The sequence below is a fragment of the Caenorhabditis briggsae genome (assembly GCF_000004555.2).
Source record: "Caenorhabditis briggsae complete genome, chrIII, whole genome shotgun sequence".
Classification (NCBI taxonomy): Eukaryota; Metazoa; Nematoda; class Chromadorea; order Rhabditida; family Rhabditidae; genus Caenorhabditis; species Caenorhabditis briggsae.
The window spans coordinates 11,413,005-11,429,559 of NC_013490.2; the positions used below are offsets into that span (position 1 = coordinate 11,413,005).

General features: G+C 36.3%; 4 protein-coding genes across 4 annotated transcripts; all 4 read right to left on the minus strand.

Annotated features, from left to right (window-relative positions):
- Positions 1 to 8,088: 8,088 nt before the first annotated feature.
- On the minus strand, positions 8,089 to 9,146 carry CBG20201 (the record flags this gene model as incomplete). The annotated part of the gene is made up of 2 exons (XM_002642518.1): positions 8,089 to 9,004; positions 9,061 to 9,146. 2 exons carry the CDS (start codon positions 9,144 to 9,146, stop codon positions 8,089 to 8,091), a joined length of 1,002 nt encoding a protein of 333 aa, XP_002642564.1.
- A 1,875-nt stretch (positions 9,147 to 11,021) lies between these two features.
- Positions 11,022 to 12,219, minus strand: CBG20200 (the record flags this gene model as incomplete). Its single annotated transcript, XM_002642517.1, has 2 exons — positions 11,022 to 12,081; positions 12,131 to 12,219. 2 exons carry the CDS (start codon positions 12,217 to 12,219, stop codon positions 11,022 to 11,024), a joined length of 1,149 nt encoding a protein of 382 aa, XP_002642563.1.
- Positions 12,220 to 12,795: 576 nt separating this feature from the next.
- CBG20199 lies at positions 12,796 to 13,680 on the minus strand (the record flags this gene model as incomplete). Its single annotated transcript, XM_002642516.2, has 1 exon — positions 12,796 to 13,680. The coding sequence occupies one exon, from the start codon at positions 13,678 to 13,680 to the stop codon at positions 12,796 to 12,798; it is 885 nt and encodes a 294-aa protein (XP_002642562.2).
- Positions 13,681 to 15,767: 2,087 nt separating this feature from the next.
- On the minus strand, positions 15,768 to 16,178 carry CBG20198 (the record flags this gene model as incomplete). The annotated part of the gene is made up of 1 exon (XM_002642515.1): positions 15,768 to 16,178. One exon carries the CDS (start codon positions 16,176 to 16,178, stop codon positions 15,768 to 15,770), a length of 411 nt encoding a protein of 136 aa, XP_002642561.1.
- Positions 16,179 to 16,555: the final 377 nt, after the last annotated feature.

Here is a 16,555-nt window from a genome sequence, read left to right on the forward strand (position 1 = left end):
ACAAGCGGCAGAAATGAAAATTTAAAAAAAAACAAGTTATAGGCTTAAACATGTCTGTATTAGTGCCGAAGAGAGACGTTGTAGTCTAAGCGTACAGTATAAAAACGTAAAATTCTGAGAAAAATTCCTGTCAAAGTACTGAAATTCTCAAATATCAGCAAAATTTCAATTTTTTCACTCGATTTTTTCTAGATATTTGCGTTTTTTCCTATATTTTGAGGCTTAGGCTGAAACACCTTCATTTCGGTAAGAACATCCAAAAAATGGCACCGAATTCAAATATTTGTGAATAGGGTTTATCGAGCAAGCCTGATTGGGACCGTTGTCGTACCGCTGGGACCTGTGTCGGAACGTTAGGACCGTTGTCCCAATTTTCGGGACCAGTGGTCCAATGTTGGGACCGGCGGTCCCATTTTCGCACCGTACTTACCGAAAGAGAAAGCCAAACTTTTCATGTTTAAAAATTTGTGAATTTTGATTTTTGGCATGACTTCAAAACTATAATGTGATTCAGCTTTTGTTTCCAATTTAGAAGTCATTTATCTCGTTTTCTGTTAAAGATATCGTAAAGTGGTTAACTGATAAAACAATGTGGATATTATGGTTAACATTTTGTTAGTTAAACATTTTTTGTTATGGTTTACAGGAAACGAGATGAATTTGGTCAAAGATGAGAGTATGTGGGCCCTTCTGTTATGAACACACTAATTTGACATCCATTAACCACCTTAAGCCAATTTATCTCGGTTACTGTAAGAGATTTCAAAAAGTAATCAATTAACATAGTGTTACTGATATTATTATAATTCAATTAGTTATTTCCTTGTTGATATCTTTTACAAGAACCAGGATAAATAGGGTCAAAGTTGACAGTGATTTCTGTCTCCCTGAGCAACCTGAAGAGAGACGTCGAGGAAAGAGACTGTCTAACTGGTCTCTCTCTCTAATTACTATTACTGTTAGTTATCTTTTTTTTATTTTGCCCAATTTCCAGATGTTTTGTTTCTTTTCCAAATTCCCATTTTAAAAGAGATAGATTGAAAGGTAACGGACCTTTCAATTTACAAGTTTTACGGTACGTTTCTCTGCGTTTATACCACAAAAACTACTACAGTAGCTAGAAAATTTTTGTCAATTAAGAAAATGTTCCTTATAAAATGTTTCACATGTTGTCAGTTTTCATCTTCTTGATAGCTCAATTGGTTCTTGAGTTATAACGGTTGCAAGTTTAAATGATTGGATTTTCTGGTGCTATGTAAATCTTCTGATTCCTAGATTTCAATAAGTTCCATAAGTTCTTCTCAACTTTCCAGCCACCTTCTCTTGTCTGAAAACAATCTGAAAACTTACAAGTGGCTGCCCGTGTTGTCGCCATTCTTCTCCTTTCTCTTCTGCTTCCTCTCTAATCGCTACTCGTTTCTCACACATCAACGTGGCATTTTTGAACCGAATTTTCGTTCTCTCTGCAAACGGAAAAAGTATACTTGAGTGTAAAGGACGCTTGAAATCAGTGTGTTTCCTTTTTATATTTTTGAGCATCTCTCTTGAAAAATAGCGAAAATTGTAACAAAAGTGAGAGATTTCAAGTGCTCCCTAATCCGATAAAACGGATTTCTGTGAGGGGGAGGAGAATATAAGGAGGTGAGAAAATAGTAAAGTGTTTTGTGGAAAACATTTTTTTAAGAAGAAAATTTTTAGAGATTCCAAAAAGGGATTTCAAAAAATGAAGCATTAAGGAAACTAGTCGTAGAGATCTACCTTATTCGCTCAAATAGAACGTTACCCTTACATCCAAAATTTGAGCTCAATTATCACGGCTCCTATAAAGGCAACGAAAAATGTGAACTAACAAAATGTTTATCATAAAACCAAAAATATTTTGTCAGTTGATAATTTTTTGATATCTGTTACAGGATCCGTGATAAATTGGCTTAAAGTTAAGGAACAATTCTTTGAGAGGTTCTACAGTAGGCAACCTTTGACCTTATTTATCTCGTTCCCTCTGAAAGATATCAAAAATTAGTCAACTAATACAATTTAGATTATAACATCAAAAACATTTTATCAGTTGACCTTTTTTGATATCTCTAACAGGAACCGAGATGAATTCGATTGAAATTGACCAAAATTATAAAATTTAGGTTTCAAAATGGAAAAAATAGATTTTTTACTCAATCTTGGCTAGATAAACAATTGGGCTCTCAAAAATTATAAATACTCCTAACGGATTTATCTCAGCTTTTCGTTTGTTGAAATCCCAAAATTCCAGACAACAAAAGAATTCCTAATGGCTCTCCAAATTTTTAGCAATTTTATTGGCTATAATTTTTCTGCACTTTTCTGCACTAATTAGCACTAATTAGTTTCTTTTCGTAGATAAAAAAGATTTTTGAACGAATTTTTAGTGAATGGAAAATGGAAATTTTTGAAATCGGGAATTCAGTAAAATTAATTTAGAAAAATCAAAAATGTTAAATTCAGAAGACGTTAATCATTTCCGGAAACTTTTTAAACTTCAAATTTAAAGGTTTCTGAAACGGGAATTTAGAAAATTGAGCCAAATTCAGAAAATCGGTCATTTAAAAAATTGGAAATTCTAGATTCAGAAGACCTCAATTTTTTTTTGAAATTCATAAAGTTTTGAAAATGGAAAACTCTGAATTCAAAAGACGTCAGTGTGTTTTCTGGAATTCAAAAAAAATTGAATTTGCAAATTCGATGTTTTCTGACTCGGAAGTTAAGAACTCTAAAATTCAAAATTTCAGAAAAATTTGAGAATTTTAAGAAATTGGAAAAACTATTTTTGAAAATTTTGAACCCAGAAAACGAAAACTATTTTTCTGAAACTCCAAAATTCATTTTGAAATTTTGAAGTTAGAAGCTTTCTTGTTTTTTGCTTGGTTTTTTGGTTTTTTTTTTTCGAAAATTCAAAAATCTTAATTTCTCATTTTCCCATAAAAATGACATATTTGAACACAAAAGATGTCAAAAGCTTTTTTACGCGGAAAGCAGGAATTAAAAAATATAGATGAAGTTGAAATTCGTTTTTCAGAAAATTCAGAAGTTCGAAATTCTTATTTTTTCATAAAACTTTCAAAACTTTTTGTACGATTTCTAAAATCAGAAGACGTCAATACTTTCGAAATATTGTTCACGAACTAGATGTTTTGAAACAAGACAGTGGCTATATACTATGAAAATGTTTTTAAAGCGAAAGCCAAAAAAAAATTGTTCCAGAACAATCGAGACCACCCCGATTGGTATACAACAAAAATGGGTAAAATACGCACAACCAGACATCAAGAGACGAAGAGAAAAAAGCAGCCGGAGAATACGATGAAGGGCTACCACGGAGAGACGAAAAAGACGGAGGGAGCATCCCCCAATCAATACGAGAAGCCGCTTCAGACGACGCAAAAAGAGAGGAGAGACGGGCGCAGAGCCTTTTTCGACACTCTCTGCGTCTCCTCGTTTTTCATACTCTTTCGCTCTATGGGTTTTAGGATGCGTCGTCCGCGGGAGCCCCCCGACGAAAGTGCAGCACAGGCGGAAAAGAATTGGGGTGGGTTAGAAGAAGAAAAAGAAGGGGGAAAGGAAGACAAGTAAGTAAGCCCCCCTGGGAATCATTGTTTGGGATGAAGAAGAGGAAAAAAAAAGAAAAAGACAAGTTGGTGATGTTGAAGTTTTTGGGAGAAGAGTAAGGAGATGAAGTGGAAGAACAAGAAGACAATGTGTAGCATTTTTATCTGGAAAAAAATCTGTCTGGAAAACCAAAAAATCGCCTAAAAATCTACTTTAAAATTGGCGAATTATCGAGAAAAATTTCTGAAAATCTGCCTGAAATTCAGAGTTTGTTCTGAAAATTTCAGAAAAAACATTTGACATCATCAAGAGTACATTGCTAAATTCTTCGACCGCACAATTATTCTATTTTTTTTTAATGCAGATCTTTTCCGAACTTCCAGAACGCTTTCAGTTGTAGAAGTGATTGAAATTTTTTTGCAACTTTTAAAAATTGTTTATTCTCATTGGGTGTAGACAAAAAGTGTTCGGGGTTCTAATGAACATCCCTCAATTCATTTTAAAATGATGAACAAAAAAGTAATTTCAAGAATTTATTAATTTCGAATACAAGCTTTTTCCTTATCGATTAATTCGAAACAGTGAATTCAATGCTAGCTTCTTCTTCAAAATGACAGATTTCGATTTCAGCGGAAACCCCACGACAATTTTTGATTATGTACTTCATCGATCTTTCTTCTCTTTCTACTTCTTCAGCTTTCAACCCTTTCAGCAATACATTCCAGTTTGTGTCGATTTCTGTGTCAAACGAAAGTATCAATTCTTTCAGTTTCGGATTGGACCCTTTTTTCCACAATTTGAAAAAACGATTCAAATCGCAAAGTGGCATTCGATCTGTATCTATAATACAACTTTCGAAATTCCATGTAAAAAGACAATCAATATTCATATTGCCTTTACGGTAACACCCCAACTGTTTTAAATTCGCCATTCCGATATGTTGAAGTGAAAGTTTCTCTTGGAGAGGGACACGCCACAACTCTACGTTTTGGACATCTGGTAAAAACGCTTTCAAAATGGTTTGAGCATAAAAAACGCGCTGTTCCGTTTCCTCTCTGAAGCAGGTTATAACAATGTTTCGAAGTTTTGGAAACGTTTTCCGAAGGGTTTGAATGTCAAAATGTATATGTCCAACATGGAAATCACCTTCATACAGCTTCACTTTATCTGTAAATGAACAGAGATGCTGAATCCATTCTCCAAAACTCATTCCTTGATTTGACATCGTTAGTTCTAGTTTTCTCTCTATTTTTCCGGTTAAAACTTTCACATTGACTGGAAGATCATTCAAGTTGATCATTGTTTCGTAGTTCCAGCACATTTTCAACTCAAACTTGATACAAATATCCCCGAATTCGAAAAAGATCTGCGGCCGTGCATTCATTAATATTCGAATCGATGTGATTGGTAAATGAAGAGTCTTAACCAGTGATAATGTATTTTTTGAAACGAATGAGTAGACTATTCTGAAATGAATAAAACTCAATGTATCAGGTACAAAATTTTGAGGAAATAAACTCACATTTCTTGTGGGTCCATAGTTTTCAAAACCTTTAAACAAAGACCATTGGGTAGGCGTGGGAAAGGGAATTTCATGTTGGTCATATCTGGAAGAAATAAGATATCAATAATGAACCAGAATAAATGCAAAAGCCAAAATGATTACGGACAACAAACATGTAGAGAAAATAAAATGAGATAATTGAGTCTGTAGAGGCTATTGATCAGAGGACTCTATTGACTTTCTGTTTGACTTTCTGTTGCATCTTTTGGAGGTACGACGTCGAGAACAATGCAGAGAGTAACATATTAGGTTGGTGAGGGGTCAAAAGACATCTCCTGGCAAAAATGTTGATAGAAGACATGACGTACAGATTATGAGACCTTCTTCTAAAGTAATTAGCGGAGATTAGGTGCCCAGTTCTCTGTTTCGGTTCAAATTGAGATATTCAGTTTCGTCTTTCAAGTATTGTACGGAAATTAAAACTGGTTTCATCTGCTCTTTCCAAAAGTGACAACGCAAAACTGTGAAGGACATGTACAATGACGGAAAATTGCTAATTTAGCAATTTATTTTGAAAATCAGATCTTTTCCGGATCTCCAGAACGATTTCAGATCTCAAGGATGTATCAAAAAAATGGTGAACAAGAAAGATATCAACGTTTTATGAAAGTCCACAAAAAATATTTTCAGAAATTTATTAGAGTACAATGAACACCTTCTTCTCATTAATTAATTTAAAACAATAAAATCAATAATAGCAGATTCTTCCAGATGATAAATGATTTTGATTTGACCGCTAATCCCATTACAATTTTTGATTATGTACTTCATCGATCCTTCTTCTTCTGCTTCCTTTGCTCTTAATCCTTTCAACAAGATATTCCAGTCTGGTATGGTTTCCATGTCACCCGAAATGTACAATTCCTTCAACCTTGGATTGGATCCTTTAATCCACAATTTGAAAAAACGATTCCAGTCTCGGAGCGACATTTGAACTGTATTTACAATACAACTTTCGAAATTCCATGTGAAAAGACAATCAACATTCATAGTGCTTCGAGATAATAACTTGAACTCTTCTAAATTTGCCATTCCGATATGTTGAATGGAAAGATTCTCTTGGAGAGGGACACGATTCAACTTCACGCTCTGAACATTGGCAGAAACGCTTTCAAAATGGTTTGAGCGTAAAGAACATCGCACTGGTCCGTTTCATCTCGCGAGAAGTATATACAGATTTCTCGAAGTTTGGGAAAAATATTCCGGAGTGATTGAATGTCGAATTGTAGATTTTCAAAATAAAAAACGGCTTCATAAAGTACATCTCTATCGGATATTGAACAGAGATGATGAATCCATTCTCCTAAAGTCTTTCTCCTATTTGACATTATTAATGCTAGTTTTTTCTCTGGGTTCCCTCTAAATACATTCACATTAACTAGAAGGTCATTCAAGCTCATCATTTTTTCGTAGTCTCTGCTCATTACCAACTCGAACACAATGGAAACATCCCAAAATTCGAGAACAATCCGTGGATCATCCTGCATTATTAATCGAATAGATGTGATTGGTAAATGAAGAGCCTTCACCATTGAAAATGCCTTTTTTGAGATGAATGAGAAGACAATTCTGAAATGAAAAAATGCAATGGATACAAACTTTTTGAGGAGATAAACTCACACTTCTATGTAGCCCATATTTTTCAGAACCTTTAAACAGAGATCTTCATGTAGACAAGTGGAAATCTCTGGTTGATCATATTTCGAGAAAAAAGAAATTCATAGAATAGAATAATGATAGCAGACAAAGTGAGGAAGAACATCATACAAAAAACCATGGAAAATGAAAATATAAAGTCCTTAGAGGGCCCTATTGATTTTGTGTAAATATGTACATAAGGCCGGGTCTTGAGTGGAAAATGTAGGTACCAGTGATGGGAGGAATTTCCGTTTCCGTTTCCGTTTTCCGGAAAACCCGCCATTTTTTCACAGCGGAAACGGAAAAAAAATTTAAAAAACAACGAAAACATTAAACTGAAACTGGCTTGAAAAAAAGCATGGAAAGTCATGCAAATATGGTCTTTAAACGTTAAAAAGGGTATATTTTTACGTTTGAAGGGAAAAAATCCTGAAAAATAGACGAAAAATAAAAATTTCCGTTTCCGTTTTAGTTTTCCGTTTTCCGACCGATTTTCAAAGATTTTTTTCCGTTTCCGTTTTTCGCGGAAACAATTTCTCTTTCCGTTTCCGTTTTCCGTATTTCGGAAAAATGCGTTTCCTCCCATCATTGGTCATTGGTAGGTACGACGTCAATTACAGATATGAGAGTAACGAGGTGTCAAAAGAGGTCTCCAGGGAAAATGTTGGCCGCAGACATGGCAGGTTGTACAGATTAAAAGAGACCTTCTCATAAAGTCAGTGGGGAAATTCAGTATGATATTTTGTTTGAAATAAAACATTTAGAATCATCTCAAGTATTCTATTCTTAAAGGTGGGGGGACATGAAAAAAAATGATGTTCTCGAAATTCCGTTCAAAGATGCCCCTCGAGGAGTTGAACTTGCGAGGGCGATGATTGAGGGTGCGCTACCGACTGAGCCACGCGGGCAAAGAGAAAGCGCGCGCCCGATTGCATACATAAAGGCGAGGACGACAGCTGTACGCAGAGTGACATTAAGCGTTGTACACCGTGACGGTAGAATACATACTCTAGCTACAAAAAAACTACGAAAAATCTCCTGTCCCCCCACCTTTAATAAAAAAAAGTTCTGTAGAGATAGTTTTGCCTGAGAAAGTACACTTTAATATGGCTAAATTCTTCAGAATTAGATCTGCTCACAATCAGATCTTTACTAGATCATGCCACGTCTCGGAACAAACGAACTCCGATCTAATTAAAAATCGTTTATTAGAGAATATTCAAGTGATTCATGTAGAATTGGTGAACACGAAATAATTAATATACAAACTTTATTAGGTCCAACAAATTACTTTTTCTCATACATTACTTTGAAACAATAAAGGTAACACTAGCAGATGTTTCAGTATGTTTGACTTCGATTTGAGCGCGAATTCCACGACAATTTATAATAATGTACTTCTTTGATCCTTCTGCTTCTACTTCTTCAGCTCTCAATCCTTTCAACAAAACATTCCAGTCTGGCACGATTTCCGTGTCGCAATCAATGAGCAATTCCTTCAATCTTGGATTCGACCCTTTAATCCACAATTTGAAAAAACGATTCAAATCGCGGAGGGGGGGCATTTGATCTGATTTTGAGCAAATTTCACAATTATCAACATTCAATGTAAAAAGAAAATCGTAATTCAGATTGCTTCGAGAATTTATCTTCAACTCTTTCAAATTCGCCATTCCGATGGATTGAAGAGAAAAATGAGGAGGAACAAAATATAAATGGACGTTTTGAGTATCAGAAAGAAACGCTCTCATGAGGTTTTCAGCGTAAATAATTTCATTTTCGTTCGTTCCATCTAGCGAGAAGATAACACAAACTTGTCGAAGTTTTGGAAAAGTGTTCCGGAGTGATTGAATGTCTAACTGCATATCTTCAGTCCAAAATTGGACCTCCAACGGTATTTCATTTTCAGAAATTGAGCACAGATGTTGAATCCATTCTCCTAAAGTCATTCCGTAATTTGACATAGTTACTGCTTGATTTCGAGTATCATCATCGTTCAGTGTATCCATCGTTGTATCCTTCCATGTTTTTACTTTGACTGGAAGGGCATTCAAGCTAGCCATTTGTTTGCGGATTGTCAACTCGAAAACGATACATCTGTTCTCAAAGTTTAAGGCGATCTCTGTATCTTCATCCAATTTTATTTGAACCGATCTGATCGGTAATCGAAGAGATTGAACCATCGATAACGCCTTCTTTGAAACGAATGAGTGGGCAATGCTGAAACGACATAAAATCAATGCAACCAATACAAAGTTTTGAATAAATAAACTCACATTTCAAAGAGGTCCATAGTTTTCAGAACATTTAGAGAAAGATCGTTAGCTAGACGGCTTCGTCGGGTCTGGACCTGGTTAGACATATCTGGAGAAAGAAAGAAATTAATAAAACGAATGAATGTATTAGACAGCAACCGATTGAAATAGAAAAATGAGAGAATTGAGTCTGGAGAGTCTATTGATCAGGGGACTCTATTGATTCTGTGTTAATCAATAAAGGTGGGTTTCGAGTGGACAATGTGTATCTAATGCAGGTACGACGTCAAGGGCAATTAGTTTTCAAAAAGAGGATCACCAGGGAAGAATGTCGGCAGAAGACGTGGCCGTTGGTCCGTATGGGAGAAGATCTTATTATGCAAGTAGCGGAGGCACTCGAACTTTTTGAATTTTGCGTCAAAAAAGGTTGAGAGCGGATAACTCGTTAAATGTTTCCGAAAATCTCAAGAGCGATTTAACGTATCTTTTGATTCTACTTGTTAGTATTATTTTCCTAGTTCCTCATTTTTTCGACGATTTTCACCTCATTTCACTTTATTTTTTTCCCGGTTTAAAATGAAAAAAAACCGTGAATATGGTTGAAAAAATGAGTAAATGGGAAAAAATACTTAAAACCAGTAAGCTGGTGCGCCTTCGGCGTGAATCAATCTAGCTTTTTACTGATTCGTGGCTCCGCTCCTAAATTATTCTTAAAGGGTCACGTAAGATTATATTAATTTTTCAAGCTTTCCAAAAGTTGCCAGAGTGACACCGGGACGGACAGACGCCTCTAGCGTTTTATATATAAGGAAAATAGGTTCAAAAAATACAGTAGTTCACGGCACCCGGCGATGACAGGTTGGGGCGAAAAAAAGCGTCGAGAAACGCGCAAACGATCGGCTTGCGCGTTTCGTGTGCAATGGCGCATATCGTGCAACGGAGTATTTCAACGTCTTCTAAAAAAGTTTGAACATGGATTTTCCAACTTTTTCCTCCTAGTTTTTGTTTTTACACTCAATTATTGTCGAAATAATGCTAGACTACTCATTTTTGTTCGGTGACCGTTGTGATTTTGAGCTTGAAGAAATCGGTCTTTTTTGGTTGCACTATTTCTCGATTCTTGCAAGTCAATTGTAATTTTTTCAAGACTTTGATAAGCGGTTAGTCGCTACGTGACAGTAAATACTTCTCCGAACGAAATTTCAGGTTCTTCAAGCAAATTTGCGAGTTCTCATTTGTCGAGTTCTCATCCCTGGTACCACCATTGGTCAAATGATTCATGTAGAAATGGCGAACAAAAAAAATAATATCAAATCTTTATTAGCGTCAATGAAAACTTAATCTCATAAATAACTTTTTCAATAACAATAAAAGTAACACTAGCAGAGGTTTCAGTTTGTTTGACTTTGATTAGAGCGCGAATTCCACGACAATTTATGATGAAAAAACGGCAAAAAATTTGGGGGGGGGGGGGGGTACAACTGATTTAGGGGTACAAGGGGGTACAACTGATTTAGGGGTACAAAATTGATGATTCGGGGGTACACAAATTCGGGGGTACAACGATTCGGGGGTACAAACTACCAATGATTCTGGTGTACAACTCATTTCATTTAGGGGTACAACGCTTGTGATTCGGGGGTACAATTTTTTGAGGGAGTTTCTGAATTCCTGAATTTCAGAACTTCGGAATTTCAGTATTTCGGAATCTGAGAATTTCGGAACTTCACAGTCTGAGAATCTCAGATTTTCAGCACTTCAAAATCTCAGAAATTCGGACAGAATTTCGGTCCGTTCTCCAGGGGTACATCGAAATAGGGTACATCATGCTCAAGGGGTACATTGACTGAGTGGGTACGCAGTCTGAAGGGGTACATCTAGGTAGTTGCACAGAATATGTATATTGATCAAATGACTCATGTAGAAATGATGAAAAAGAAAATGATATAAAAACTTTATTAGGACCAATAAATAACTTTTTCTCATGAATAACCCTTCGAAACAATAAACTTAACACTAGCAGATCCTTCAAAAAGTTTGACTTCTATTTGACCATGAATCCCACGACAATTTCTAATCAAGAACTTCTTCCCTTCTCCTTCTACTTCTTCGTCTTCTAATTCTTCATCTGATTCTGTTTCTGATTCTGATTCATCTTCTGCTTTTTCTTCATCTGCTTCTTCTTCATCTTCATCTGCTCCTGTTTCTTCATCTTCTTCATCTTCTTCTACTTCTTCATCATCTTCTTCTGCTTCTTTTTCTATTTCTTCAAATTTCAATCCTTTGAGCAAGACATTCCAGTCTGGGACGGTTTCCATGTCACACGAAATCATCAATGACCTCCTTCTTGGATTGGGTTGCTTCACCCACAATTTGAAGAAACGATTCAAATCGCGAAGCGGAATTTGATCTGTTATTATATTACAACTTTCTGCATTCAATGTGAAGATACAATCGAAATTGAAATTTTTTGGATGAACGAAGTCCAAATTTTTTAAATTCGCAATTCCAATGTGTTCACAAGTAAGGTTCTCTCCAAGATTGACAGAAATCAATTCGACTTCTTTAACATAAGGTAGAAACGCTCTCAGAATAATTTGGGCGTTAAGAGTCTCGTGTTCGGAAGTTTCATTTCGCGAGCCATGTATACCGATGTTTCGAAGTTTTGGGAACGCATTCCGGAGTGATTGAACGTCGAATTGCATATCTCCTATATGAAATTCGGCTTCATGCAGTTTCACTTTATTGGAAATTGAACAGAGATGCTGAATCCATTCTCTTAACGCCATTCCTTGATTTGACATAGTTACTGCTAGATGTACCTCTTCTCCCTTGAATACATTCACATTTAATGGAAGATCATTCAAGCTCGCTATTTGCTTGTAGTTTTTGCCCATTTCAAACTCGAGAGAGACATAATCGTTCCGAAACTCCAACTCTATCACTGGATTTTCCTTCATTATTATTCGAACTGATTTGATCGGTAGATGAAGAGATTGAACCAGTGCTAATGCCTTTTTCGAAACAAATGAGTAGGCAATTCTGAAAAGACATCAACTCAATGAAACAAATAAAGAAGAAATAAACTCACATTGCATGGTATTTCATGGCTTTCAGAACATTTAAACAAAGATGGTTCGCTAGACGGCGTTGGGTCCGGTTACTAACCTGGTTGGTCATATCTCTATAAAAAGGAAGAAATTAGTAAAATAGAACGACAGTGTCAGACAGAAACATATTAAAATAGAAAATGAGAGAATGGAGTCTGTAGAGCTTATTGATCAGAAGACTCTATTGATTTTCTGTTAATCAATAACGTCGCCTCTCGAGTGGAAAACGCGTATCTGATGCAGGTACGACGTCAAAAATACTGATGGGAATGTAGAGAGTGTCTCCAAGGGAAAATGTCAACATCCAGATTAAGGGAGACCTTTTCATATAATTAGTGGGAATTTAGTGTATAGTTATCTGTTTTGGTTCAAATCCAGATATTTTTGTTTCGTCTCGCAATAGTTAATGTACAAAAATTTACAATTAGTTACACTTTTTGCAATTTAGTTGCAAATTTAGTTCCGGTATTTTTTGACGGAGAAGGTTCAGGTTCTCCCTCCTCTGATTCTTCTGACCAGTTGCTCAGATCTCTATTAAATCATGCCACGTCTAGAAACGAACAAACTCCGATCTATTTAAAATAGTTTATTGGAGAATATTAATCGAATGATTCATGAAGAAAAAGAAAATAGTTACAAAACTTTATTAGGTCCAATGAGAAGCTTTATCTGACCAATTAATTTTTGAAACAAAAAACGTAACACTAGCAGATCCTTCGAAATGTTTGACTTCGATTTGACCGCTCATACCATGACAGTTCATTATGAAGAACTTCTTCCCTTCTCCTCCTTCCATTTCTTCTTCGTCCAGTTCTTCTCCTGATTCTTCTTCTGATTCTGATCTTTCTGATTCCGATTCTTCCGATTCCACGTGTGATTCTTCTTCTGATTGTTCTTCTTCGTCTACTTCATCTTCGTCTTCTACTTCGTCATCTTCTTGTTCATCTTCATCTTCTATTTCTCCTCCTTCTTCTTCTTCTACTTTTTCTAGTCCTTTAGTTCTCAATCCTTTGAGCAATACATTCCAGTCAGGAACGGTTTCCGTGTCACACCAAACGCTCAATGCCTTCAATCTTGGATTGGATCCTTTAATCCACAATTTGAAAAAATGATTCAGATCGCGAAGTGGCATTTGATCTGTTTGTAACATGCACATTTGAACATTTAATGTGAGGAGACAATCAAAATTCAAATTTTTTGGATGAACGAAGTCCAGATTTTTTAAATTCGCCATCCCAATGTGTTGAAAGGAAAGGTTCTCTCCAAGAGGGACATGAAACAATTGGACTTCTTTAACATATGGTAGAAACGCTCTCAGAATAAATTGGGCGTTAAGAATCTCGTGTTCGAAATTTTCATTTTGCGAGCCGTATATGTCGATTTTTCGAAGTTTTGGGAACGCATTCCGGAGTGATTGAATGTCTAATTCCATATCTCCTACACGAAAATCGGCTTCATACAGTTTCACTTTATTGGAAATTGAACAGAGATGCTGAATCCATTCTCTTAACGCCATTCCTTGATTTGACATAGTTACTGCCAGATTTATCCTTATATCTTCTTTAAATACATTCAAACTGACTGGAACATCATTCAAGCTCGTCATTTGATCATAGTTTTTGCCCATTTCAAACTCGAGAACGATACAAATGTCCCCAAAGTCCAACTCTATCAGTGGATCTGTCCTCATTTTTATTAGAATCGATGAAATCCGTAATCGAAGAGATTGAACCAGTTCTAATGCCTTCTTCGAAACAAATGAGTAGACAATACTGAAATGACATAAACTCAAGGAAACAAATTGAGAAGAAATAAGCTTACATTGCATGGTATTTCATAGCTCTTAGAACATTTAAACAAAGATGGTTGGCTAGGCGGCGTTGGGTCTGGTTATTAACCTGGTTGGTCATACTGGAAAAAGGAAGAAATTAATAAAATAGAATGAATGTATTAGACAGAAGTAGATAGATTGAAATGGATAATGAGAGAATTGAGTCTGTAGAGCTTATTGATCAGAAGACTCTATTGATTTTCTGTTAATCAATAACGTCGGGTCTTGAGTGGAAAACGCGTACCTGATGCAGGTACGACGTCAAGTACCTACGGGTGTCAAACATGGGATCTCCGGGGAAGAATCTCGGCAGACGACGTAGTCGTCGGTTCGTATGGGAAGAGACCTTGTTACGCAAGTAGCGGAGGCGCTCAAATTGTTTGAACTTGGCGCCAAAAAAGCTTCTTAAAGCTTTTGAAGCTTTGAAAGAGCTTTATGTTTTTTTAATATATAATTAAATTTGTCTTAAAGTCGCAAGAGAAACAGACAATTTAGCGATTTATCAAATTCTTCATATTCAAATAAACAATTTCAAGGCAAAACACAATTGATAAAAATCCCAGATTTTCACCACGATTTCCAGAAGCTTCATCGTGACGAAATAATGAAGAAGATATGCAAAAATTAGTTTGAAGCTTCTATGAAACTCCCTTCTAGTTCTTCGTACCTATCACAAAATTGTTATAAACTCATACCATTTTCCCTCTATGTCGTCCTACATTCTTCCCAGCCATTCTAACAGAGCCCCGTATTTGTTCAAAATCAACGGTCAATACTTTGACTGTTTCCTTCACAGAAACTTGTCTATGTGGAACCGTGTATGTAAGGTGATAAATTCTAAGCTCAGTCCGGTGGCGTTTGCTAAGCGAGTAGGAGCGATTCCTTATGATATTCTGATCCCTCCCACTTGACCTACAGGACTCTAGTCGGTCCGTCTGGTCATTTTACTTTTTTATTTGTACAGGTCCCATTTCTTGCCAAATTATCTATCGATTTTCTCCCATGCATTGCAAATAAATATATTATTATCTGTTCAATTATTAAATTTCATTTTTTTACAGTTTTTTCAGCGAAATTTCTTATTTTTCCCAATTCTTCGAAAATTCGATAATTTATTTAAAAAGAAGCCAAGTTGAAGAAATTCTTGTTTTATAAATTTCAACAGAAAAAGTGCAAATAATTCGAAATGAATTAGAAGATTTCCAGCAACGTTTCAGTAATATTTGACGACGCTCAGAAGCTTCGAATAATCATCGGGACGAATTAATAAAGAAAATCTGCAAATTAGTTGGAAAATTCTAAATATTCTTCAAAAAATTCCATTACAATTTTCAAATTTCAATGATTTTCGCTATTTTTTCGAGAATTTTCCAGCGAAATTTCTTTTAAAATTCCTTTAAAAATCTCCAGAATTCACAATTTCCACTTCTCCCAATAAGACTTGTGAAGCTTCGTAATTGAAAATGGCGCTACTTGAAAATCAGAAAAATAAACGAGATTTTTTTCATGATTTTCACAGGATTTTCAGCGAAATTTCTTTTTTTTTCCACTACCCAGCTCGAAATGTGTGAATAAAATTAAGCTTTCCCGTTCAATTGAATTCAATAACTTTTTTTCAGTTCCAGAAACTATCAACTGCTCCCTGTAGGATTTTATTTGATAAGATCAGCCGGAAAACCTGAAAAATTAAGAAAAAAAAACAGATTTGTTCAATTTCAAACAGGATTTTATTGAGATTTGTGGCCCTAAAGAGGGCCGTTGGGTTCGGTGTTTTTGGCTGAGAAGGTTCAAGTTCTCTCCCCTCTGATTCTTCTAGCCAGTTGCATGTCCTTCGGCATGATGGTGACTCGTTTAGCGTGGATGGCGCACAAGTTGGTGTCCTCGAAAAGACCGACGAGATAAGACTCGGAAGCTTCTTGAAGGGCGCCGATCGCGGCTGATTGGAAGCGAAGATCGGTCTTGAACTCCTGCGCGATTTCACGGACAAGTCGTTGGAACGGAAGTTTGCGGACTAGCAACTCCGTCGATTTTTGATAACGACGAATCTCGCGAAGCGCGACGGTTCCTTTACGGAAACGATGCGGCTTCTTGACGCCTCCGGCGACTGGTGCTGCCTTCCGAGCTGACTTCGTGGCCAGGTTCTTACGTGGAGCCTTTCCGGCGGTCGATTTGCGGGCGGTTTGCTTGGTACGTGCCATTGATGCAATGAAGAGGAATAAGCTTGGCGCCGCTGCTTAAAAAGGCGCTGCGGTGGGTGGGCGGAGTCTTGAAGCTGCGGTGGTGGGGCGGAGTTTCATTTTGCGGTGGGTGGGCGGAGCGTCGCTAATTTGTTTTTCGGAACAATATTATGCTTGTCTGAGAAAAAAAGGTTGAGTCGAAGTGTATGCGATGTTTGTAAACAAATATTTGAAAGCGTAAACAACCGGAAACAGTTGAAACGAGTGCGACAGTAACCCGGCGGGAAAATGTTAAATTTACTCATTTTTTAGCTTTTCGCATATTTTGCAGCAAATTTCGTCGAATATATTTTAAAATACCGCAAAAAACAATGAAAAACAAACCTTATTCGACGAAA